The 26832-nt window shown below is 37.7% G+C and overlaps 1 protein-coding gene across 2 annotated transcripts in view; it reads left to right on the top strand.

The window, feature by feature from the left end:
• Window positions 1-26832, top strand: part of LOC114651844 (serine/threonine-protein phosphatase 2A 55 kDa regulatory subunit B gamma isoform) — a 265474-nt gene that overhangs the window by 113601 nt on the left and 125041 nt on the right. For both annotated transcript variants that reach the window (XM_051928221.1, XM_028801862.2), the window contains 2 exons: window positions 19097-19194; window positions 25238-25403. In XM_051928221.1, coding sequence (XP_051784181.1) covers window positions 19097-19194; window positions 25238-25403 — 264 coding nt within the window. The remainder of the gene's footprint in view (window positions 1-19096; window positions 19195-25237; window positions 25404-26832) is intronic.

Here is a 26832-nt window from a genome sequence, read left to right as displayed (position 1 = left end):
TTCTGTTTCGTTTGAATGTTCAAAGAACTCTGGCAAATGGGCACTCAAAAGAGACCTGAATGTTTCCTACACAGAGTTCAAATCCCCACTGGAAATTTAAGACAGAAACAAACACTGCCAGAAAAATGTTAGTCAGGGGTTGGGTGGAGAAGGATTTTGACTGAGAATGTTATATGCCACATTATAATTTGTATTATAAGCAAAAAGTGATTATTTTCCTCTAGTTGCTGTTACCCCAACAACCACTCCAATTTTCTGCACTCTAGGCAGATGCTTGTTGAGGAGTATTTTTTTTTTCATACCTTTGTTCATTACAAGAAAAGTCCTTACAATCAACTTGAAATTGACTGGAACAATAATGAAGTTAAATCAGCTCCCAGCTTCACTTGCTTCACTTCACTTGCAGTCCTTTCTTTCCATTAATACAATCGCCATCTTTATTTCCCTCTCATTTTGGATTCTTCTTGGTCTGTTGTCGCATCCTGTTCCACATGATTTCTTTAAAGGATTGCTCTCCAGTTGCCTTCCTTTGCCATTTTGTTCCTAAATATGTGTATTTGCAATGCTAATTTCTGTTATTATTAGAGTAGTAGATTGTTTGCTTGGCTCATAGATTAGTGTTTTTGAGTTAAATTACATATCAGACACTTTTTAGGAAGAGGAAAGCATCATCACTCCACCTGTGATGTGTCAACAGTAATTGTTGCAGTGTTATAGTGCAGTAAATTCATCATCATAGTCAAACTACCATACAGGTTTGGATGTTCCACCCACCCATCCATCCATTTTCAAAGCCTCCCTAATCCAGGCCAGGGCCATAGCAGGTGGAGGCCATGCTGCTGGCATTAGACACAAGGCAGGAATCAACAATCAGTGGGATGCAGGTCACTCACACTTACCAACTCACTAACAATGGACCAGTTTACAATTAGCTAATGATCAACAGTATGCTGTATGTCTTTAGGATGTAGAAGAAAAACACAGGGAGAACTCCATACAGACCTGGGATTAAGCAGCAATGTTATCCACTCTGTCACTATATTGCCTCAATTTGGTTACTGTACCTTGTAAATACTGCAAAATAGTGATAAAAATAAAGTCAGCATACTGGTCCAGTGCCTAATACTTCTACTTCACAGCTCCAGGAACCTGTGTTCATTTACATTCCTCTTCAGTGTCTTTGTGGAGTTTTAACATTCTTTGACAGTGAAGATAATGAATCTTAATAGACAGAAACTGTCAGGTCTTAAATGTACATATCGTTTGTAAGATCAGATTCAATCAGTACAGATTTGTCTTCTTAATCAGAGGCTAACAAGCTATGGAATTTACACTGTAGATTATTCAGGACAAACGTATTGCCCCATTATTCTTCCAATATTTGATACAGGACATTGCACATGGACAATCATTCAAGTGACTTTACAGATCAAAGCAATCAATAAAAGCATTTGACATTTTAGTGGTGGCCCTGAAGCTAAGGATCTGTGTTGGTGTCTAGAAGGTTGCCAGTTTAATTCTTGTTACTGCCAAAAGGGTTCCTAATCCGTTGGGCCCTTGCACAGGGCCCTTAACTTAAAATTGCTCCAGGGGCATTTTACAATGGCTGATGCGGCGATCTGACCCCCAAAGGTCATGCGAAAAGACAAATTCCTCTAGGGGATTAATAAAGTATATCAAATAAAAAAAATAATTTCCCCAAGAAAAGGGTATTTCAAGTTAGTGTTTTGCTAAATGTTGCTTACAAATTATTTTCAGGGCAGTTTGAAAGGGTTGGACTTTAAACCAAATGCTTTCCCTTTAAGTGTGACTTTCAGTGGATGCAGTAAGTCTTTAGACTCCAGCACTTTTTTCAGATTTTTTCTGTGTTTCATCCTTATGCTCAAATATTTAAATTATTTCCTGCCCGCATTAAGCAATACAAATGACAAAGCATAAATGGTAATTTAGAAATGTTTGCAAACGTATTAAAAATGAAAAAACTGAAATATGAAATTGATATTTAGACTATTTGCTATGACACTTGAAATTTGTCTCAGGTGCATCACATTCTGTTGATCATTATTGAGATATTTTTTCATCTTGTTTGGAGTCCACCTATGGTCAGTTTAATTGATTGCACATGTTTAGCACAGGCACATACCTGTCTATATAATGTCGCACACCTGACATTGTGTATCAGATCAAAAATCAAGCCATGACGTCAAAGGAATTGCCTGCATACCTTAGAGACGGGATTGTGCCAAGGCACAGATCTGAGGAAGGTTGGAAAAACAAACATTCCTGCAGCATTGAAAGTTCCCAAGAGCATAGTGGCCTCCATAATTCTTAACATAAGAGATGTTTGGAACATTCACAACCACCCATCCAAGCTAAGCAATTGTGGAAGAATGGCCATTATAAGAGAAGTGACAAAGAATACTGTGGCTGAGCTCCAGCAAACCTGTGTGGAAATGGGAGAAACTTCCAGAAGGACAACAACCATTGCAACACTCCTCTGATCTGAGCATTTTGATAGAGTGGCCAGACAGAAACCTTTCTTCAGTAAAAGATACATGTTGTCTGCTTGAAGTTTGCACAAAGAAAGAAGACTGAAGATTGTGAGAAATAAGATTCTTCGGTCTGATGAAACCAGAAATAGTGTAATGTCTGGAGGAAACCATACACTGTTCATGACCTGCACAATACCATTCCAGCAGTGAAGTATGGTGTTGGTAGCATCATGCTATCGGGTTGTTTTTCAGTATCAAGGACTGGGAGACTGAACAGGGTTGAGGGAAAGAAGAATGTAGCAAAGTACAGCGATATCCTATTGAAAGCCTGGTCCACAGTACTCTGGACCTCAGACTGGGACGAAGGTTTAACTTCCAATGGGACACTGACTCTAATCACAAAGCAAATACAGCACAGGAGTGGCTTAGGGACAACTCTGGGAATGTCGTCAAATTGCCCAGCTACATCCTGTACTTGAACCCAATCAAACATGTTTGGGAGTATCCTTGAGTTGTCCAGCCAGAGCCTGTACTTGAACAATATCGAACATCTCTGGAAATATCTGAAAGTAGCAGTCCTCCAGTTGTTTCCGTCAAACCTGACAGAACTTGTAGAGGATCTGCAGATGAGAATGGCATAAAATCCCCAAATCCAAGTATGTGAAATTAGTGACATCATAACAAAGAAGACTCCAGGCTGTAATCGCTGCCTCAACTAAGTACTGAATAAAGGCTCTCAATACTTGTGTCAGTTTGATGTTTGAGTTTTTTATTTTTAATAAACTTTCTAAAATTTCTAAAATCTTGTTTTTTACTTTATCATTATTAGGTATTGATTGTTGCTTTATGTTGGAAGTAAACAATTTTATATTTTTTTAGCACAAGGCTGCAAAAAACAAAATGTGAAAAAAGTAAAGGGGTCTGAGTAGTGTTGGAATCCTTTTTAATGTGTGCAATTCCAAGCACGTCACTAAACGTGCAAAAGCGCCATTATTTAAAAATTATATATATATTAATAGTTGAAATGCGCCATGGTGGTACAGATTTTAAATCAATTGTTATTTCAGATACTCTGATTTTCATTCCACATCTCCAAGACATAAATGCTGATGACCCTTAATAGGTCCAATATGGATAAATGCAGTTGTATCCTTGTGTGGACTAACGTCTCATCTATGGTTACATCTGATGCTGCCAGAATAGAGTCCAGCTCCACACAGTCTTGTAATGTTAAGGGGGAGTTCAGAAAAGGGATGAATGGGTGGAAGAAAAGAATGAGGTACTCATTCATCTGTTTCCAAAACCCATTTAATCCAATGAAATATCTCAGACACTGCATGCAAAGGAATTCTATATGAGCAGTAAAACATTTTTCAATTTCCCCCACTTGCCAGAACTGATAATTTGAAGACATCTTTTCCATAGTAATGTATAGCAGGGGACTGCTTTGAGAACACTCACTTGAATGCCTTTCTCAGAAACGAGAATTACTTTGAGTAAACCCCTTAAGATGTCTTCTACATCCATAATAAGGTTTATCGTCTTCAGTCATCTAGCTATATTTTCTGTAGTACTGTAATTTTAAAGATGTGCACAGTTACAAAGAGTTTAACAAGGCAGGTTGCAAAGACAGATTCAGGAGAAATTTGAAAACATCGTTTTAAGAAAGACCCTGATTGTGTTTAGAAAGGCTTATGTGTGGTGACTCTAAACATATGTTTTCTCAAAGTATGATTTTTATGTCTTAGGTAATTCCATTACATGTGGTCATGAAACAACAGGACACGGAGTACATCAGATTGATGAATTCAATGGTAGATCATTGCATTTCCATGGAAACCAAACACCCATGCATTTGATTGCTTAGTTACGTATATTTTATGTTGGAAAAAGCTACAGCACATAAAAATCTGGGGACAGACAGCAGCCCACCTCCTCAACAATGGAGTATGCTGTTTTCAGTGCTGCCAGCTTGCTGTTATGACATCAGTAAAATGTGCTGATTAGCAAAGCTTCTCCCTGATCACATGTTTCAGTACAGAAGAATTTCAGGTCTAATATATGATCTTGCTCCTGTTTAGGCCTCATATAAAATGAGTGCTTTTCTTGGCTATATGGCTGGATAGCTACAGGAGGTAATTTTGGTCAGTCAGTGGGCCTTTCCTGTAGCCCAGAGGGTCGATTAAAATAACCAAAGTCTCACATGCAGTCTTCCAATACAGTAAACAGCATGACAATAGCACTGCATTAGGGAATAAAGCAGCAGCGTAGTGTTGCATGGCTGCGGAATTCAAATAGTGTCCCTGAGGCCATATTCTTCCATCTGCAAAGTGTTGTGTTGGGTAATTAGAAAAGCACACGTGCGATTTATATTACGAATACAGCATGTGGTGATTTCATCCATGCCACCACAGGGGCTGCAAAATATTGGATTTTTTTTTTTTTTAATTAAACCTGAATTGTGATCATTTCAACATACTAACCCCACTTTCTTTCATATGGTCTCAAGGTGTACTGCATCATTTAAAATCAGAAGCATTGCTCAGATCGACCAGATCCAAATCCCAGATTGCTCTTCAGCTAAAATTGTACATTTTGCTCATTTTTGCAAGCACATCACTAAGCTCACCATTTTTAACTGAGACAGATTTTTTTTGGTTATTGTTGTACAGAGCTGGAGGATTCCTTTTGTGCTGCTAATTCTTCTGTCTGATTGATTGCTTTCGGGGCTGCACTTAAGTTTTGTGTAATTAAATTTTGGGGTCACTAGCAGACATGATTCACACTGAAACTGCTCTTTGCATTTGATAGCTGTAACATGGTTGACAGGTTTAGTCAAGCATAGCTTATTGCCACATTACAGAAGGAGTGACATATGCCTTAATGTCAAAAAGCCCATCAGTGAGGCTAAGTAAGTAATGTGACCCCCTCAGAGAAGTCAGGTCTGCATGATCACTGCCTTGTTCTGTTAAATTGCCTGCCCTTTGACCGTTTGGTAGTCAATATGTGGACTGGTTTTGCATTTTCCATAATGTATTATCAGAAGACTTTTTTGTATCGTATTTGATAGTATATCATGATTTCATTGCTTGGATAATGTCATGGGATAATTTAGCATGACACTTCAGGCACCAGTGTGATTTCACTTCACTTTTGAAGTGGCCTTACTTACAGTATGTCCTAAGGAAAATGTACATCCAAAAAAAGTGTTAGGCTGCCCATGAGAAATGGTAAGGCTTAACCCAAAGGGACAACTCAGCAGAGCCAGATGGGGGCCTGTCACACGAGCATGAAATACTCTTTGACAAAGCATGATGAAATCAACTGTGCCTAAAAATCTGAGCTTCTGAGTACCACTGGTTGAAATTTCAAAAGTTGAAATTTTGACAGACAATGCATTGTAAATGAGTATGGGATAATTTCAAAGTTAATTTCTTTGTTTGATTAAAGATGATTTTCTCCCGATGTTTATAGAATGCTCTCATTGATGGCTTTGATGTGTAAAATTATTTGAGAGTTCCCCCCACCAGGAGGGGTACTACAGTATATCAAGTAAAATATGAGGAAATGGCCAGCAAGCCTGTGTTCTGCGATATTCTCAAGTGTGGGCACCACAACTGGCTGGCTGCTGATTAAGAAGACAAATCTCTATTGATTGGATCAGATTCCACAAAGGGTATTTAATTCAGAGACTTGACAGTTTTAATCTATTGATTTCATTATCGTCATCATTGGTGTCAGTTGAGAACCATCATCAACAATGTTTCTTGCAGACATCTTTAGTGGTAGCAGCAGCAGCAGTAGTGTTATCACATGTACAGAGTACAGTGAAATTCTGATGTGCACATCCTTTATTACATCAGACTCAGGTTAACATTATTTCCTTGTGCTGTATCAGTGCATGCTCCCAACCTCTGGCACTCAACACCACAACTTTATACAATGTATTGCATTTTTCAAATTGCAATAAACAAAAGAGATGCTAGAAGATGAGCAGAAGTAAATTAGTTAATCATTAAATAGTATAGTCCCTTACAAATGAAACCTGAATTTAAAGTACATAATTATTCCGATATAAATGTAACATTCATTTTATCACTGTTGATAAAGTTATAGATTTTTGTCTATAATCATTTGAGAACTTGGAAAGCTCTACCCCTTTACAGAGTTGGGGCTGAATCATAAATAAGGTGTGGGTGAAGGGCAATAAAATTGAATTTACTTGCCAAAAGTGTGACTCTATTTGTGCAGAATATCTGTATGTAGCCTCAGTATTGTGATGCAGTGATTAGTGCCTGTAGTCCATCATCAGACTGGACAGCCGTATAGAGAATTTACTATAGAATGCTCAGTAGGGGGTGGGCAGCTTGTTGTCCTTGTTCTCCATGACTGTGACTGGCCATAGTTCAACAGTTGATTAATTGACTGATATTGTTGGTTTCCATTTGTGTTAATCAGCTTCAAACTACTGTGTTTTCTTGTGTGTTTAAACAAATCTGTGTCGTAATGTGTGCAAATTCTGCATTTAGCAATTTGTAAAATTTATACTTGGGTTTTGCCTGAGAACTTGCCAAAGCACCCTGTTCTTGCATTCTGTGAAGAATGCTATACAAATATAAAGTAAATTGAATTAAATTAGTGCTTCTGCCTCATAGCGCAATGATTCCAGGAGATAAATCCCAGTCCTTGCTATTGCTATGTAGAGTTTACACATTCTCCCCATCTCTTTGGATTTTCCTTTCGCATTCCTGTAACGTGTTTGTCAAGTTTTTTGGCACCTGTAAATTGGCCTTTTGTCGGATTGTTCTACATTGGGCTGGTGGCTAATCTTGAATTGGTCCTCAACCTGCATTTAATGCTCCCTGGACAGGTAGCAGTTTCCTTGAACCTAAACTGAATTTTTAAGTCATTTTCGTATTCAAATCATGTAATATCTTCCCATTGCTTTAACCAGCTAATAGGCCTATGGGGCACATATGTTCGGAAAACACCCAAACAAAATAGCATAATTTCATCAGTATTTACAGTATATAATTGATTCATTGCCCGTTTTTGAGAAGTGTGTTTTGTTGTTTTTGTTTTTTTTGCTTGCAGTTACTCCCAGAATGTATGTATGTATTTAATACATATAACTTTCACAACATACTTTACCATTGAAAAAATACAACATAAATTATTTGGTACAGTTACTAATAAAACATATGTTATTCAGCAGTCCTTCAACATTGTCTTTAACACTAGAATCCCTGAAGCTTACAATTTTTTTTGTTGTCCCTGACCTCCTTAGATTTGACATACACCAAGAAACTTGTAGCTCTTTATCACTGCGCTAATAGCCTGCTTTTGTCTTGCAAATGTGTGGTTTAGCAGAACACAGTTGAAATATATGCGTTTCATGTGTCTACAACAATCTGTGTAAATAAAGAATGACGGAGGAAATGCAAGGCAAGAAATGCTTATGGTGATTGCAGATGATGTTTTTGAGCACAGGAAGTGACCTGCTCAGGGTCAAACATTGAGGCAAAAACAGGATTTGAAGTTGCACCATAGTGGTTTGCATTGATTTAGCCACAACAATACTATATTTTTATTTTCTACTAGGGAGCTTTGCTCCCTGCTCGCTTCGCTCGCCAACCCCCGTGTTTGGTTTTCCGGATACACACTTTTAAGATTTTTTTTTCTTTGAATTGTTGCTATTTCATTAGATTCACATTTATTTCAGAACTTATGTAAAAACAATATTTGGAATCTTTCGAGTCCCAATATGCTGAATCTTTTAAATGAGGTCAGTGAGACGTGTTTAATAACTTTGTACCATAATTCAGGTTAGGTTTCTCTGTTTGGAATTTCAGCACAGACAAAGCGATCTACATCATCAGCAGTTAATAATTTTTTTTGCAAAGTAACCAATAAATGCATGTGAGGTAAACTTCAAAGCCTTACAATATTTACATACTTCTGACATATCACCTATGTCCATATATTCAATCTCTATTCGCCTTTTAGTTATTTCTCCGAGTAATAATTTCTCTTTTTTTTTGCGCTAATGCGATGTTTACTTTCTTTATTTGACACTGTTGTTTTTTTCTGCTTTCATATTCTGTATCTTGCTCTGCATGTGTTTCGTGCCTACGTTTTTTTTGAGTCTTTTGAATTCCAGTTTTCATTATCTCTAACCTGCTCTACATGTGCTTGGCCCCTTTGTTTTGTAACCTCTTTATGATGTTTTACTTTGTTTTCTACTCTGTCTTTTATTTCTGAGCTCGCTTTGTCCTGCTTTTTTTTTGATGACACCTGGTCCGTGGTGATTATTTTCCCTTTTTTGAGTAATAATTTCAGTTTGTTTGCGCTACTGCAATCTTTACTTTCTTTTTTTATACTTTCTAATTTTCCTACTTTCATATTCTTTAACTTTCTCCACATTTGTATCACGCATACGTTTTTTTTTTTGAGCCTTTCGAATTCCACTGCTTTCATAATCTGCTCTGCATGTGTATAGCGCCAACGTTTGTGAACGAGTTTATGAAGTTCTACTTTGCCTTTTACTCTGTCTTTTAATTCTGAGCCCAATTGGACGTGCTTTGTTTCAACTCCACTTGTTACGGGCTCATAATTACTTTCCTTATTTTCTGAATTTGCACCTAGATTATTTTTTCTTTTTTGCTCTTTTTTCTCTCCAACGCTTTTGAGTCTCTTTTTTCCGTGCTGCTTTCTTCTTCGCTTAGTCGTTGACGTTTGTTTTATAACATATTATCCTTATATGCTTTATATGCGCTGAGACCCTGGATTTGTATGTCCTCAAATCCTTCACAAGACTGAATGTTTGATGCCCTGTTGTCTTATTTGATATTGATTATAAGTAGGGTGTGTCTTGCAAGAATCTCATGTTCTATGTCATCGCGAGACGGTCCTGGGTCAATCTCTTGGCACAATGTCTCATGTTTAAGGTCCTCGAAGGGCTTGTAACTGTCTTCCTGATCTTAACGTGAAGATCACGTCTCGACGCCCTACTGTTTCTCTCCAGAATTTTTTTTTATAATAGAGAGATATCTTTACATGCTAGTTGGTCATAATATGTATGTTTTTACAAAATAAATTGTATTTTACATTTAAAGAGAATAGCAGAAGCTATAGTTCAACAACTAAGTGAAAGGCTTTTAGCAGCCTGGACCAGGTGACAAAAATGTAAACTGTTGTATACTTTTTCAGCAAAGATAAATGCACAAAAACTGGGGTATATCCTATTTGTTTGTTAGACCCCAACCCCACACACTTTAACAGAATGATGCAATAACTGCTGGGAATAAGTAGGTTTTAGGGGATTTTTAACCTTTGCTGTCCTTTTAAGCATTAGTTACAGCAGTCCCTGATGATCTGATAAACATAGGAGACAAGGATAGCCTGGTATTGGCCAGTGGGCCTTTTTTCCTGTTTTTTTATTTTTAAAGTTATAATTTCCTCAAAAATACTTATTTCTTTATTAAAATGGTAGGTTTAGCACTTCATAAGACTTTAAGTTTGTTTGTGGAGAATGTAATCCTTTAATCATGCAGATTTCAGTTTCCCCCCCCCATCTTCTGTTTTTGTTTTGCTTGAAGATTAGTAGATTTGTTTTAATGTTATATTTTTGTTCTTCACGATACCATCTTGTTCATCGCCATTTTTTAGAAAACGGCTGTCAAGACACACTTTCCTTTCCTGTTGCCACCTCGTTTCTGGTATAAAACAGTGGCGTACTGCTCTCACAATCACTTTCAGTTGGATCAGAAGCACATTAAAGAAAACTTTTTTTTAGCATTAGTTAGTGTCAAGATGTCACAATCAAAGATAGTTTTGTTTCAGTTTCAGCCTTGTTTTCCCTTAAGACCTTGACTCACATTTTGTCTACTGTAAGACGTTTCACAATTCTGACTTCGTGGTTTTAAACTCGGCATGTTGATGCCAATTCACTTCATTTTTTTCATAATTCTTCATTATGTCTTCTTTGTCCTTACAAAATTATTCAAGTCATTCAAGATTTTTTACTATGGGTCCTTTGGCAATGCCAGGCTTAGATGGATTCCTCTAAGGTTATAACCAGCTTTGGTTTTAAAAATAAGCTGCTTGTAGTATTAGGATAGAAACTTTAATGAAGAAAGGGTGTCATATTGCTTTCTTATACTGGTTGGCTTATGATCTGTGTTACTTTATTAAATTTGGTTATTCTGTAGGTACCATTTGAAGTGTTATAAGAGATACAGCTCAAACTATTCCACTTTCTGTCTGTGAAGGACAGTATATAAATGTAATGAATTATTAGGTAACTTGGCATGCTGTCTTTATTTGAACAGGCACCTCAGAGAGATACAGTTTATTTAGTTATTATTTCAACAATTATTTTCTTCATCTTGCAAAATAATGACAGTAATATTATCCTGTGCCTTGCGGCTGTATTACATTTAAAGGATTAGTGACATATTCCTCTGCCATTCATGTTCCTCCACTGCTGTCAAGCAATAATTATATTTCAAGATATCCTTGAGTCTTCATAATTGCATTTAACTGAGCCAGCTCCTTGCAAGTCAGCGCTGTAGTTATGCTACACTTAGTTTTATAATAGAAGCTATTAGTACAAGGTGAATTACTTTTTATAGCACTGTAAAAAAAATCATGATCAGGTTCACCCTTAGTCTCTGTTAACTCTTTGTTTACCACCTGGAATTGAATCTGGCATCTCATAGAGTGTCCTGGTGGCATCTCTCCACTTCTGACCTCATACCAGCGCACCCATAGATATCAAAACAGCTGTGTATGTTGTAAAATAAAACATATATGAGGGAGGGATAAATAATGAGTAGAATTCAGTGTAACAGAACAAGACAAAGTGGGAAATTTATTGAACCCTGTGTATGAATACTGTTGCGCACTAGGGGACACCACCAAACCCCAGACACAACTCCACAGAGTACTCCACAAGTATTTTTATTGAAATGTACCTTTAACAGGGTTCTTTCATACAGCACAGTCCTTTTCTCTCTCTTTCTTTCTCCACTCCTCTCAGGTGACTGTTGTCCATCTCCTCCCCATTTGTGACTCCCCGGGTGAGGTAGAAGGCTTACTTTTAAGCTCCAACCCAAAAGTATTTCCTTTGCCAGACGTTCATTTCTAGAAAACACGAGTCAAGCAGAACCTGAGCCTTGAGTTCCCAATAGCTTGCCCTGGCAGTCCTTACAGAACCCAACAGGTCAGTCTTATGGGACTGCAACTCCCATCCTGCCCTGCGGGATTCAATCCCACAGTTTGCCATAAGGGATGCTGCCACCTAGTGTATGGGGGAATAACCTGCATGTGGGAGACAGTCTCCCATTGTCCAATATATGTGGTCTCCAGATCAGGAAAGAATCCATTACTTATTTCTGTCAGGATGCTCCATCCATTTTGTCCATCCTTCAGAATGATATCCCAGCTGGGTATGTGATTCCTAACCACGGCGGCTGGGATGCCAGTCCTGTTGCTTTTTCCTTCTGTGCCATTCATTGTTTTGGCCTCCTGGCAAGGCAAGGAAGGGCAGTCCATCCTGGCTGTGTCGTCGATCTATCCATTACAATACACAGAATTTAAACCCTGTCAGTATGGTAGGTGGCTTACACACATGCTAATCTAATACCACTAAATAGTACCTCTCCCTCCTCTACTGCCTCACTCACAGCACTGACCTCTTTCTCTCTGCAGTACTGCCTCCCTTTATTAAAGGATGGTACATTTTGGGCCTTTCATTAATCAAGTGCCAGTTCTTGTCTGATCTGCTCAAGATTGCTCCTTTGCAAGATGACAACTTACAGTCAGATAGATAGATAGATAGATAGATAGATAGATAGATAGATAGATAGACAGACAGACAGACAGACAGACAGACAGACAGACAGACAGACAGACAGACAGACAGACAGACAGACAGACAGATAGATAGATAGATAGATAGATAGATAGATAGATAGATAGATAGATAGATAGATAGATAGATAGATAGATAGATAGATAGAATTTTCCAGGGGTGCAAGGTTTGCAAATTGCTCAAAATGTATTTGTTATTCATTTAAATTTCTCTTTACTGCTATTCTGTTGTGTATTAAGTTCTTCATTTTAACTGTTTCCTTTACTAATCATCAGACCTAGATATAAATGAAATTCATTCACAGTCAATCACATCATTCAGGATATGATTATCTAAAATAGGTCAATATTTTTAAATGTGCAGAAACCTTTATTTTGGTGCATAAATGTCTTTTATACCCATCTTATATTTCTTTGTAAAGTTTAAACCAATAGCACAGACACTACATTGGCTGAACAAGATCAATTAAATGTAGGAATCTCAATCTGATAACACAAGTGGATAACCAGCAGTCAGTGTGCATCCCCAAGGGCCAACACTGAGTAAACAGTACCCTATGCAGTAAGTGCTCAGTAAATAAGCCCTTCCTTTGCAATGCCAGCATAGACTGTGGGTTGGCATCTGCCCTTAGATTTGTATAGGCGAATGAAAGAATTGCTGTGACTAGCTCTCATCCTGCCAGCTTTTTCAGATTATTTGTATTGTGAGTTTAAGCGTGTAATTTATAGGTCGCATTATGGAAATGGTTTCACTGCTTAAGTCAGCCTTTAATACTGGGGAAAAAAAAGGCAGGGTGCACATTAATGCAGTCAAGTAATTGAGTTAGCTGCAGGGCTGGCCCTGTCTGATCCACACCAAGTGCTTCTATTTAGCAGGCTGCCATCAAAGCAGATGCAGTGGCGGTCAAGGCCGCAGTTCGGTATTGCTGCGAGTACAGCAGAATGTACTGTATTTTCTGAGCAAATATAGCAGGGTCAAGATCCTTTGCCAGTTTAATGTGCAGAGATGGAGCAAGAGAGAGAGAGAGAGAGAGAGAGAGATGCCCATTTTCCAGCAGACTGCATTTAGAATTTCTGGAGGTGGTGGGAGGACATCTGGCATACTGCCAATCTCTCTGCCGCAATGGAAGTTCTCAAGAGCAGCATACAGAGAGTATATTCAGAGTGTACCAGACTGAGGAAATGATGGATGAGACAAAGAATATTCCAGAAGGAAATAGTGTAGAAATGTTTGCAGGTTCCCTTTGATTGATTATGCTGGCTGCCCTAAGAAGTCACACTTGGACTGGATTTTCTTCTTATCAAATACATGACTGATAGCATTTCGTTGTATTTTTATGGTTGAATATTTTTAACTTGCACATGACAGATGCAAAATCGTTTCTTTTATAAAGGCAGGTGTCAAATATAATGTATTTACTTAATGCTTTTTACATGGGAAAGAAATGACTTGGTTGGATATTCAGGTTTTTATTTATTTTTATTTTATAATTGTTTACATTTATTGGCCTTTTTATTCTTGTGTAGTTTTATGTAAATACAACTGCTCCTTTATGATTTATCATTGTATATTTTTGAAATGAGAATTGTATAATACTTATCCAAAGCTTTGCTGTTTTTCAGTTGAACATTCTAGTTATACAATACATAGAATAAGTGAGCCATAGCAGGAGGCATTTTAGTCCTAAGAGATCCATCCATGAGCAGCCAGCTAATGTTCTGAAGGCTCCAACTGGGCCTTGTGGTATTGGTTCCAGGCAAGATCTCAATTAATTTACTACTTTATTTGATTAGATGAATAAATAGAAGCCCTCTAAGGCATTGGAGAAAATGTAGCCAAAACTCAAGCATGTTGGTAAAGATGTGAGGGGAAGTGTATTGAAAACAGAAAATGTAATTCAGTTCTTGTAGGTTAGTTAGAACAAACTACCTGGCCATGTTCTTTCAGTCTGAGACCCTATAGTTATTTGGGATATGACTAAACGAGATAACAAGTTGGCTGAGTTCTTGGTTAGCTAATTGATTAAGATGCACATAAAGGGCTGCTCTCATTTCTAAGCTTCTAGCCATTCTTTCCCTAACCCTCTTAATACAGTTTGGTGTCACTAGGCCACAGACTAACCAAGGCACAAGACAAAAAAACATTCCCAGTCGATCACAACGAGCCCTGAATCACCAGCTGTAACGGCTGCACCACCATGCCTCTTTTGTTTAAGGTTATGTTTTTACTTTATAGGAATGCTAACTTTAAAATTTAACACGGTACAAGTGAGATGCTTTTGTTAGATTCTGAGGAAATTAATCCTTTGCCATTTATCTGAAATCTGCCAGCTGAAAAGGTTAAGTCATTCCCATGCATAAAATTATGTTAACACTAATGGTACTGCTATGTATATATTTACTGTGTATACTCATATATAGTCGGATCTTGAAACCCGAAAAATCGATCATAAAATCAGACCTCGACTTATACGCCCATTCAAAAATGTGACACATTTTTTTTTAACTTCTTGCCTCCTCCAATCTCGCATTAGTTTCTCAGACGCATCGAATTTTGTTGCAACAGCACAGTTACCAATTTCTTTCGCTACTTCAACAACGTTTAATTTAAAACCAGCTTCATATTTTATTCTGATCAGACACTCCATCGTAGATAAGGGATGCCCTTACGATAAAGGTGTTTGAAGGTGTGAGATACAAAAAACACAAATCAGTGCAAACGTTGCTTCTGAATAGTTTGGGTATCACAGTGTGGTCACGTAGGCACAATACATAGAAAAAAAAGGCAGTGCTCTATGGTTACTCTCTCAGGTGGGCATTAGCATATCATAATCTCTTGGACCAATAGCGTGTGTTTTCCGTATTCGACTTATACAACCGACATTATTAAATACCAGAAATTATACTGTAAAATCAAGTCCAGACTTATTCATGGGAGAACTTACCTGTGAGTATATACGGTATATACAATTTGTTGAGGAAAATATATGTGCCACATATGGTACGTGTGTTGAACATGATAGCGAACAGGTTGAGACATTCCTGTAAATCATGTTGCACATATGATGTTTTGTGAATAAATTGTTTCCGCCATTCAAATGTTAACATAATTTTGACTCACCCAATATATATATATATATATATATATATATATATATATATAAACAAAGAAACAACAACATTTATTTATATAGCACATTTTCATACAAATAATGTAGCTCAAAGGGCTTTACATGATGAAGAAAGAGAAAAAAAGGCAAAATAAGGATTAAGAGAACACAAATTAACATAGAATAAGAGTAAGGTCCGATGGCCAGGGAGGACAGAAAAAACAAAAAAACTCCAGACAAGCTGGAGAAAAAAAATAAAATCTTTAGGGTTTCCAGACCATGAGACCACCCAGCCCCCTCTGGGCATTCTACCTAACATAAATGAACAGTCCTCTTTGTATTTAGGGTTCTCATGGAAGGACTTGATGATGATGGTCATGTAGACTTCTGGCTTTTAATCCATCAATGTAGGAACATCATGGTGCTTTGATTAGGTGGTGGTGGCGCAGGTCGCCACCACAGAAAACCGGGAAAAGAAACAGAATAGTTATGATAATTAATTGAATATATAGAGCATCAGGATTAAACTAAAATAAAGTTATGAGAAAGCCATGTTAAAGTAATGTGTTTTCAGCAGTTTTTTAAAGTGCTCCACTGTATTAGCCAGGCAAATTCCTATTGGCAGGCTATTCCAGATTTTAGGTGCATAACAGCAGAAGGCCGCCTCACCACTTCTTTTAAGTTTAGCTCTTGGAATTCTAAGCAGACACTCATTTGAGGATCTAAGGTTACGATTTGGAATATAAGGTGTCAGACATTCTGATATATAAGATGGAGCGACATTATTTAAGGCTTTGTAAACCAAAAGCAGTATTTTAAAGTCAAGTCTGAATGACACAGGTAACCAGTGCAGTGACATCAAAACTGGAGAAATGTGCTCGGATTTTCATTTCTTAGTTAGGATTCTAGCAGCTACATTCTACACTAGTTGCAAACGATTTATGTCTTTTTTGGGTAGTCCTGAGAGCAGTGTCTTACAGTAATCTAGTCGACTGAAAACAAAAGCGTTAACTAATTTCTCAGCATCTTTCAATGATATAACAGGTCTAACTTTTGCTGTATTTCTTAAGTGAAAAAATGCTGTCCTAGTGATCTGATTAATATGCGATTTAAAATTCAGGTTACAGTCAACAGTTACCCCTAAATTCTTTACCTCCGTCTTGACTTTTAATCCTAATGCATCAAGTTTATTTCTAATAACCTCATTATATCCATTATTGCCAATCACTAAAATTTCAGTTTTCTCTTTATTTAGCTTGAGAAAATTACTATTCATCCATTTAGAAACACAAGTAAGACATTGTGTTAGTGAAACAACAGAGTCGGGGTCATCAGGCGCTATTGATAAATACAGCTGCATGTCATCAGCATAGCTGTGGTAATTCATGTTATGCCCCAAGATAATCTGACCTAACGGAAGCATGTAAATCGAAAAGAGCAGCAGACTCAGGATAGAGCCTTGTGGAACACCATATAGAATATCATGTGTCTTTGAGTTGTAATTGCCACAACTAACAAAGAATTTTCTACCTGCCAGGTAGGATTCAAACCAATTTAAGACACTGCCAGAGAGGCCCACCCATTGACTAAGGCGATTTCTATGAATATTGGAATCAATAGTGTCAAATGCGGCACTCAGATCTAAGAGGATGAGAACAGAAAAATGGACTCTTTCTGCATTTACCCGCAAGTCATTTACTACTTTAATGAGTGCAGTTTCTGTACTGTGATTTGTTCTAAAACCCGACTGAAACTTATCAAGAATAGCATGTTTATTGAGGTGGTCATTTAACTGTATAATGACCGCCTTCTCTAAAATTTTACTTAAGAAAGGCAAGTTAGAAATGGGTCTAAAATTTTCAGAAGCAGAGGGGTCAAGATTATTTTTCTTGAGTAGGAGGTTTAACTACAGCAGTCTTAAGACAGTCTGGGAAGACCCCCGTATCTAATGACGAGTTTACTATGTCATTAGATCTTGCAGCATATATTAACTTACACATACAGTACATATATACTGTATTGTAGTAGGCAAACTGGAAAAATTCTCGCATTACAAAGAGCCAGGCTTATTATTATGAGGCTACAAGGGCTCATTGAATTACTTTTTTATCCTATAATTAATTCTTTGATTACCCACAAAATATCCATTTCTTTCAGAAAAAATCTGAATCTACAGTAACTAGTCTTAACTCCCAAGTCATGGCTATCATGGCTGTTTCACAAATCCACCGTGCTGGGTTGTAATCCCACACCCAGTCATTTTCTGATCAGCATTTGCATGTTGTTCTTGTGTCTGCATGGGTTTTCCTCTCACATCTCTAAAAAAAGTGTGTGCATATGTGTGTGGGTACTGCTATTAACTGGTGTCCTGTCCAGGGCTGTTTCCTACCTGTCAGGATAGCCTCTGGCTTCCAGTTAACCTGAACTGAATTAAGGGAGAATGCATGCAGTCATTTTGGAGGCCAGTAAGATCAAAACAATATTTAACAATGGCAACTCATACCATCAGGAATCTAAAGCTGTAAATGTCCAACATCCTGTGGGTATGAAAAAACATATTAGTTGTAGAATTATACAGAATAAAACAAAACAGAGCTACTTTGTGGTGAGTTTAAAAACAGGGTGGAATAGCCACATAACATGCATGTTCAAACCTTCGAATTTCATTAATTATGTTACCCATCTTTAATATGAAGTGTAGATAGTAAGGGGCACCACCCCGACACAATTCTGGGTGCAATTTTAAGGATTTTTAATTCAGACAGCATGATACAATTACAATTACAGCCTATATACAGTCTTTAAGTTTTCTCTCCTTCTCTTCTCCAAGAGCATAGCCCCACTGCCTCCCGACTCTGACTCATCCATGTGTTTCAGTGGGCTGTTTTTTATGCTGGATCTGGGAACTCTTCTAGTGACATGATGTTGCCAGTTTTAAGTACTTCTGGGTCATAAGAAAGTCATGGGGGTCCTCCCCTGGCAGTGCCCTCTATCGTCTGCCAGGGACCCATACAGGGCTGCAATTCCGGACCAACTCCCATGCAGTCCTGCAGGTGACCAAACTGGAACTCTATGTGAGGGACACTGCCACCTATTATAATGAGGGATGAACTGTTCCCTGTCATACTCTTTTACTGATTTCCAGTAGCCTTCGGGCATCCCACTCAGAACAGTAATCATAAGGCTGCCCAGCCAGGTATTGCCCACACTTAGTCCATCCTTCCATTATGGCATCCTAGCAAGGTATGTAATGCGTCTCCACCCGTCCATCCTATGGGGCATCTGCAGAAGGTATAAAAGCTATCTATATTTCATTCACATGCAAATTGAACTGCTAAACTGTATTATAGAGATGCATACTGTAAATGCAGAATTTAGATGTGACTCCTTTTAGGAGCAGTTAATTAAAGTGATGGTACTGCTAAATATGTTCCTAGTTATTCACCACTCATTACCCTCTTTTGTTAATGAGCTGTGTTGGGAGCATTTCACTTTGTGTATTCAGGACTCATTTATTACAAACTTCAAGTATAATTTTCAAATCCTAAGTAATGAAGCTATTAAACTGATCAATAGGAATACATAATTAATTATTATTTTTTCTTTTTCTTTTCTTTTCAGCTGATATCATTTCAACAGTTGAGTTCAACCAGACGGGAGAACTTCTGGCAACTGGGGACAAGGGGGGACGTGTTGTTATTTTCCAAAGGGAACCTGAGGTAATTATGAATTCTCCATTTGAAGGCATTTTCATCGATATGGCCTTTTTGTTTATCTGTCAGTGCTTGATTTATGACTGCAGGTCCATGCTCTAGTGGCTGTGATGCTGGGCTTAAAGTCACAGCATTTCACTTTCAAATTCCATACTAAGATATACAAACTGCAAACAAGCCAGGGCTGCTCTTTCAGAAGGTACTTTTATCAGTTCTTCTCAAATAAAAAGGTCGTCAACTTCACAGTCTTTATTTTCAAAAATGGTTCAAGTGTGTTATAGGTGACAGAGTGGTGCAGTAGTATGTACTGTTGCCCCACAGCGTTTAGGTTCAAATGCCACGCCCAGTCTCCACCTTTCTTAAGCTTGCTTGTTCTTGCAATGTCTTTTGGCTTTTTTTTTTCCTAGGTACTTCAGTTGTCTTGCTACATCCTTAAAATGTATGTGTTCAGCTATATCACAACTGTAATGTGGCCACAGTGTGTGTGCACAAGTGTGACTGCATGTGCTCATATTCCATGTGCTGGACTGGCATCTCATGCCTTGTGCATTGGATTAAGTTTGAGAATGTTATATACATTATACCACAATGTACTTTTCTGTTGTAAATACATTTGTTGTAGTTTTGTGTAAAATGTATCACTCAGAAGACTGGTGTTACTCTAGTATTACTTGTGATAATGGCACTGTGCCACTCGTAACAGTTTTTCCATTGACCATAGTGACAATATACAGAGTGGTTTTGTTTAAAGAAACATTTTTTTAATCAACTGTTTTTTTGTTTGTGATGGTCCGGGTTGACTGTAGCTGCCCTAGTTCCTTAAACCCGGGACCATTTACTGTATAGTCATGAACCGAGGTTGAGCCAAGCAAAAAGAACACAAAATCCAACAAGAGGTGGTGGAAAAATGCAATAGTGCCTTTAATCGCAAGTACAAAGTGCAAATCATTAAAATAAGAGTCCATAAACTAGTAATGTGGAGGTTAAAATCTATTAATAAATAATTACATATAAACAAAGTTAAAATCCATTGGCAGGTTCCGTCCTTTAAAACAATATTGACCCATGGTGCTCCCTTTTAAAAACTGACGTCACTTCTGGTTATTCTGAAAGGGTCTCCACAGCCAGTTGAGACCTCCACCAACAGGTGCAGAAAAATCGGAAATACATTAAAAGAATCTCTTTATGCATAACCTGAATTTATAATGAGGAGCATTATACTCTTACAGTATATACTATAGGAGGTATCCTATAGTATACTGTAGCTAGACAACATGAACATAACAAGTATTAGCTCTTTTGGTAAGTTGGTTAGAGATGCTGCTTTACAACTGCTGAGTCCTGGATTCAAATCACATTTACTGTCTTTGGGAAGGTTGATATTTTATGGTATTTATTATTTAATCATTTACATCTCTCTCTGGAATAAACTACCAAAGCATGTAGTTGAAGCAGAATCCTTGACAACCTTTAAGAAGTATCTTGATGAAATATTGGGACATCTTAGCTATTAGCTAAATAAACAATCTTGATGGACTAAATGTCTCCTCTTGTTTGTCAGATTTCTTTTCTTATCTTGTTAAATGCTGGCAGTACAATATACAGTAGTAAGTCATTGGCAGTATTTAAAGATGCTGCCGTTTTAAAAAGGTTACGTCGTGCATTGTCAATATGCTTAGTTTTTGTTTGGTTTTGTATTCAATTAGCAGGTTTTTTTATTGATTAATAACTACACACTATTTTAGAAGTCTCTGTAGAAATTGCCTGACTATGGTTATGAAGAAATTTGGTTTGTGTGTGCTTTGGTTGGTGAGTATCTACATCATAGACCAGGCTGGCCATGACTCCTTGCAGACATTGGCAGAGAGAGAGATATTTGAGTTGACAAGTATTCGTTAAAAGCCATGGTATTTTTGAATTATCATGCAGTGATGAAAATGTATGGCTGGATCAGATGTCATGGCATTCATTTATTGATGACCTCTTTTTTTGTTGCCTAGGAAGAAGGGCTCTTTTGATGTACTGCAGTGACTTGGAAAGCACACTGCTCCTCCTGTGAATCGCCCCAGCTGTAGATCATTTCTGGCTATGCTGGCCTACCGATCATGTCTCTTGTTAGTTGGTTTAAAATTGCTGTGTAATTGCTTCCTGATCTTTGTGGGTAATGGGACAGGAACAGCTGGCTGCTTTGGAGTCACTATTTAGACAAGCAAAGATGTGCTATATGTACTGTAGTTGTGAACTTCAGTAACACTGAAGTTAGGACTTAACGACAGATACATAATGAGCATTTTATTCATTACTTTAATTAGGTATTTATGATTTTTTATCTTTTTTAAATCTATGTTGTGGAAGATATGTATGTTATTGGTGAAATTTATGTATTACATTTCACTAAAAGAGAGATAGATGTTGCTCCCCAAAGGCATATTCTCTTGGAGATGCAGAAAGTGCAAACTATTGATATGTGTTTGATATACGCATAATATAATAATGATATAATTAAAATATTGTTCCTATTGCAACAAGACTGTTATAACAGGCTAGGATGAAGATTCACACAATGTGAGGGGATATTAATGAATGGATAGATAGATAGTACTTTATTTGTCCCCAATGGGAAATTTAGCTTTTTACAGGAGTTCAAGAAATATAAAAATATTATAATAAGCTAAAAAAAAAACAACTCCACAACTACATGCAAAAATTTAAAAAAAAAAGAACAGAAGAAAAACATCCGACTTAACTAATGATAAGTGATTCGCAGTGAGATATTATAAATGCACTTAGATATTAAAGAGCCCCCAAGTATTGTCTATTGACACATTTCTGTTGAATAGTACATTGGATAAAAGTACTTGGTGCTTTGGTACGGTCAGTAAAAGTCAGTAAATGGTACCTTGGTTTTGCTGATATTAAGCTGAAGACAATTCCTTTTTACACCAAGTTCTGCAGCTGAGTCCTATACTCTGTCCCATCCCCTTTATCAATACACCCCATTAGTTCAGAATCATCTAAGAATTTCTACAAGTGACAGACCTGGTGTTATATTTATAGTCTGAGGTGTACTGCGTGAACAGAAAAGGTGAAAGGACTGTTCCTTGTGGTGCTTCAGTGTTGCTCACATCCACATCATAGATATGGTTCTTGAGCCTCATACGCTGTAGTTTGCCAAATAGATAGTCCATTATCCAGGACACCACAGGCTATCCCTGTACTTTGCCCTAAACAGGGGTGGCTGCATAGTATTGAAGACAATGGAGAAATCAAAAAATATGATCCTCATATTGCTGCCAGGTTTGTCCAGGTCAGATTAAGCCTTGTGTAGCAGATAGATAACTGTATCTTCCACTTCAGTCTTCTCCTGATAAGCAAATTGCAATTGTCCGCATTGTCTTTCACAAGAGGGCTCATATAGTCCAGGGCCAGCCTTTCAAAGTTCTTCATGATGTAGGACATAAGAGCCCCTAGTCTGTAGTCATGAGGTGAAGAGGTCCCTGCTTTCTTTGGAACTGGAATAATACAGGAATGTTTCCACAGCATTGACATTTTCTGAAGACTTAGTGACAAACTGAACAGGTAATAGAGAACAGTACAGACTTGATCAACACAGGTCTTAACAACTCAAGGACTGACTCCATCTGGTCGTGGTGCTTTTTTCTGTTTTCAGCCTGCACAGTTGTCTCCTCATTTGGTTGTCAGTAATGGACAGCCCGTACTGATGGTCAGAGGTGGATACATCACTGGCTGTACCAGTTAAGGTGGTTGGAGTTTTTGGTGCAGTAGGGCTGCTGTGTGGAGTCTGGTCATTGAAGGTGGTGGTGGAATGAGGTAAAATCTGTTAAAAAAATGGTTCATTGCATTAGCTTTGTTCATGCTCCCTTCTAGCACCCAAGACCTTGCTCGAGTCGAGTGAGTAATTATGTCCATCTTTCATGTCATTCTGGTTGAGCTTGTTGTCTATTTTTACTTCGATTCAGCTTTTTCTTTATCATTCTCTGTATGCCCTCAAGAGCCTCTTTTGTCATTAATTGTTAACACTTATCATTCAGGAGTCTTTTGGCTACATTCACATCAAGTTTCATTGCTCAATTGTGATTTTTTGCTCAAGTAGCATTTGCCTATCTTGATGGTTCACATTCATAAGTATAAGTGACCTGTATCTAACTTAAATGTGAATGCATATACCCTCTGAAACATCAAGCATGCACACATTGATACATTTGTGCACAAGTCATCTGTGCCACCAACAGTAAAAAACTACAGATTTGTGATTCGACTCATGCATGGTATTAAAACCGAATGAACATGCAAGTTCGTTCAAACAAACAAAATGGACCTGTTAGTGTATGCATTGCACTTCACTCTGGAGCAGAGCAAATAGTTGGTCAGCTGAATATGATTTGGTCGAGAAGGTGGAAAAAATCCACATGGTTAGCTTTTCTGTTTTTACAGCTATTGCTGGCACTGCTATACCAAGAGATATTGCATGACTGCGAATTGGATACATATCCGATCTAGAACTGCATATGAAAGTGACTCAGATCTGATTTGAAAATAATGAATTTCTGTGTCTACACAATGCAAAAATAGATTTGTGTCACATTAATGCAAAAAATTGAATTTGAGTCTGTTCAGCCTGGTAATGTGAACATAGCCTTTAAATTCCTTCGTAATCCAGGGCTTGTTGTTTGGAGAACTGCACATTGTTTTTGAGGACACTACGGTGTCTAAACACAAGTTAATATAGTCTGTGATACAGTGACTGAGTCCCTCAAAATCATCTCTATGTGACTTGAACATCATTTCCCAGTCTATTCTTTGGAAGCAGTCATTCAGAGCCATTTCAGTCTCCTGCATCCACTCCCTCACTATCCTGGTGGTAACAGGTTGCCATTCAATAACAGACTTTTATTCCATACAACCAGTATGGACAAAGAAGAGCCCCGGTAGTGCCTCTTAGTACGCTGTGGTGGATTGAGCCTGTAACTAAAGCTGCTCCAGACTAATACATCATGGAGAGGATGAGCAGAATTAGACATAATGGCCTGTAATTTTGGCATTATGTTCTTTTCTATGTCTGCCTTCTATGAGTCCAGGCTCTGTCCTATAATCCAGCTGACCTTCCTGATCAGCTTATTCAGGCATTTGGCATCCCCTGAGCTTGTGTTATTCCCACAGTGAAGAACACAACACTAGCCAATGTGGACAAGTAGACCATTCCCAGCAGCTTGTTTCATAAATTAAAGGACTTGTGTCTCTTTAGAGAGAAGAGCTTGCTCTGGGCCTTTTTGTACATCATGTCTGTGTTAATAGATATTATGTTTTATAATACTTATTTAACTGTGTATTCACTGGACTACCCTGTGACAAACTGTTTAAACAGTCCCAAGGAAAAGATAAAGCTGGTGTGGCTGAGTTGACTGGACTCAAATACACTCCCTATGTAACATACAATTTGCTTTATGGCAGGCAGTAATGTCACTGATGCATGTTCTATCAATGATAATGCCATTTCTCCTGTACACTGCGAGGTCCTTTTCTAGCTGTTGTAGATGGTCTAAATAGCAGTTAGGTCATACTAGGAAAATAAGAAAAGAAAAAACATAGGAATATATTAATACAACTCAGTCGCACTCTGGCTGCCATCTGAAGGAGATATACAGGGAATAATAAGGTGTGTCTCTTTTAATCACAGTCTATGGAGTAACAGCAATTTTGCAAAAAAGGGGAGTGAAATCATCCACTTGTATTTAAACCTGAAGGATACTGAAAGGTAAACACTTAAGCAGGGATTTCCAGAACTGACCTTCCATTCTTGTCGTGGTATAAGGAAGAAAGCAAATTTATTATCACAAGTGTGAGAAAAATATTTATCAGTATCACTGTGCATATTTTAAAATTCATTCATGTAATGCCATGCACTTTTAAAAAATTACTATAAGGACTAGAACACAAGTTTCTTTGCATGGGGAGTGCTTGGTAAAACTAACTGATGTGAAAGAGATGTGCATGGAAACTCAAAAAAATCCTTCTTTCTTGTTTGTAGAGTAAAAATGAGCCAAACTGCCAAGGGGAGTACAATGTTTATAGTACCTTCCAGAGCCATGAGCCCGAGTTCGATTACCTGAAGAGTCTAGAAATCGAGGAGAAGATCAACAAGATAAGGTGGCTACCACAGCAGAATGCTGCCCACTTCCTTCTGTCAACCAATGGTGAGCTTATTTATTACTGTAACCGTGCTATGTTTAGAGGTTTAAACTTTTTGGAGTTAAAAATAGTAAAGAAGACATACTAGTAATTTACTGTACTAAAATATCTATAAAACAGCTTCACTACACACAGAGGCCTAACATATGTGTGACATTATCTTTTTTATGTTTCATTTTAATTGTTTTCTTTGATTCTGTTTGGTTCATCTTCATCATCAGGTGTTGCCCTCAATCAAAGTTGACTGTAATGGTTCTAAGATACCATCTTTATTTCTTTGTAGTTTTCTTTATTCCTGATCTTTCCCTGATTTCATCTAACAAGATTCTCTTGGCCTTTCTTTGCTTTTTTTAACTGTCCATGATCCCCTCATCACATGTCCAGCATACTGCATCTTTCTTTGTGTTAAATCTATTAGTAGAGGTTTGTTTGGTTTTCATTCTGAGTAATACGTCCTCGTTAGTTACCTTGTTTTTCCAGCTTATTCGTCAAATTTGTCTGTAGCACCATTCTTCAAAAGCATCAATTTTTCATTTCATTCCTTTACTTAGTGTTCATTTTTCACACACACAGCCAAAAATTGAGAAATTGTAACATTGTAGCTATACTGTTTTAGATCAAGTTTTAAACTTCCTAATTAGCTGTTTATATTTCCAAAAAGTATCTCAACAGACGTTTTGTGATTGTTATCTTTGGTGTGATGCCTGTATTATTCATCATTGCTTTTTGCTTAGACATCTTGCACATTTTTTTCACAATCCATAAAATCTTCTTCTTTTTTCGGCTGCTCCCGTCAGGGGTTGCCACAGCGGATCATCTTTTCCCATATCTTCCCGTCCTCTGTATCTTGCTCTGTTACACCCATCGCCTGCATGTCTTCTCTCACCACATCCATAAACCTTCTCTTAGGCCTTCCTTTTCTTCTCTTTCCTGGCAGCTCTATCTTTAGCATCCTTATCCTCCCAATATACCCAGCATCTCTTCTATGCACATGTCCAAACCAATGCAATCTCGCCTCTCTCATTTGTCTCCCAACCGTCCAACCTGAGCTGACCCTCTAATGTACTCATTTCTAGTCACGTCCATCCTTGTCACACCCAATGTAAACCTTAGCATCTTTAACTCTACCACCTCTGTCTCCTGCTTTCTGGTCAGTGCCACCGTCTCCAACCCATATAAAAAAGCTGGTCTCACTACCGTCATGTAGATCTTCCCTTTCACTCTTGCTGATAACTGTTTGTCACAAATTACTCCTGACATTCTTCTTCACCCATTCCACCCTGCCTACACTCTCTTTTTCACCTCTCTGCCAAAATCCCTATTACTCTGTACTGTTGATCCCAAGTATTTAAAGTGATCCACCTTTGCCAACTCATTTATTTACTGTATATAGCACATTTTCATACAAATAATGTAGCTCAAAGGGCTTTACAT

The sequence above is a fragment of the Erpetoichthys calabaricus genome, chromosome 5 (genome assembly GCF_900747795.2).
Source record: "Erpetoichthys calabaricus chromosome 5, fErpCal1.3, whole genome shotgun sequence".
In the NCBI taxonomy this organism is placed as follows: domain Eukaryota; kingdom Metazoa; phylum Chordata; class Cladistia; order Polypteriformes; family Polypteridae; genus Erpetoichthys; species Erpetoichthys calabaricus.
Note: the sequence above shows the minus strand (reverse complement) of the source record. Positions and strands in the feature narration are given on the sequence as shown.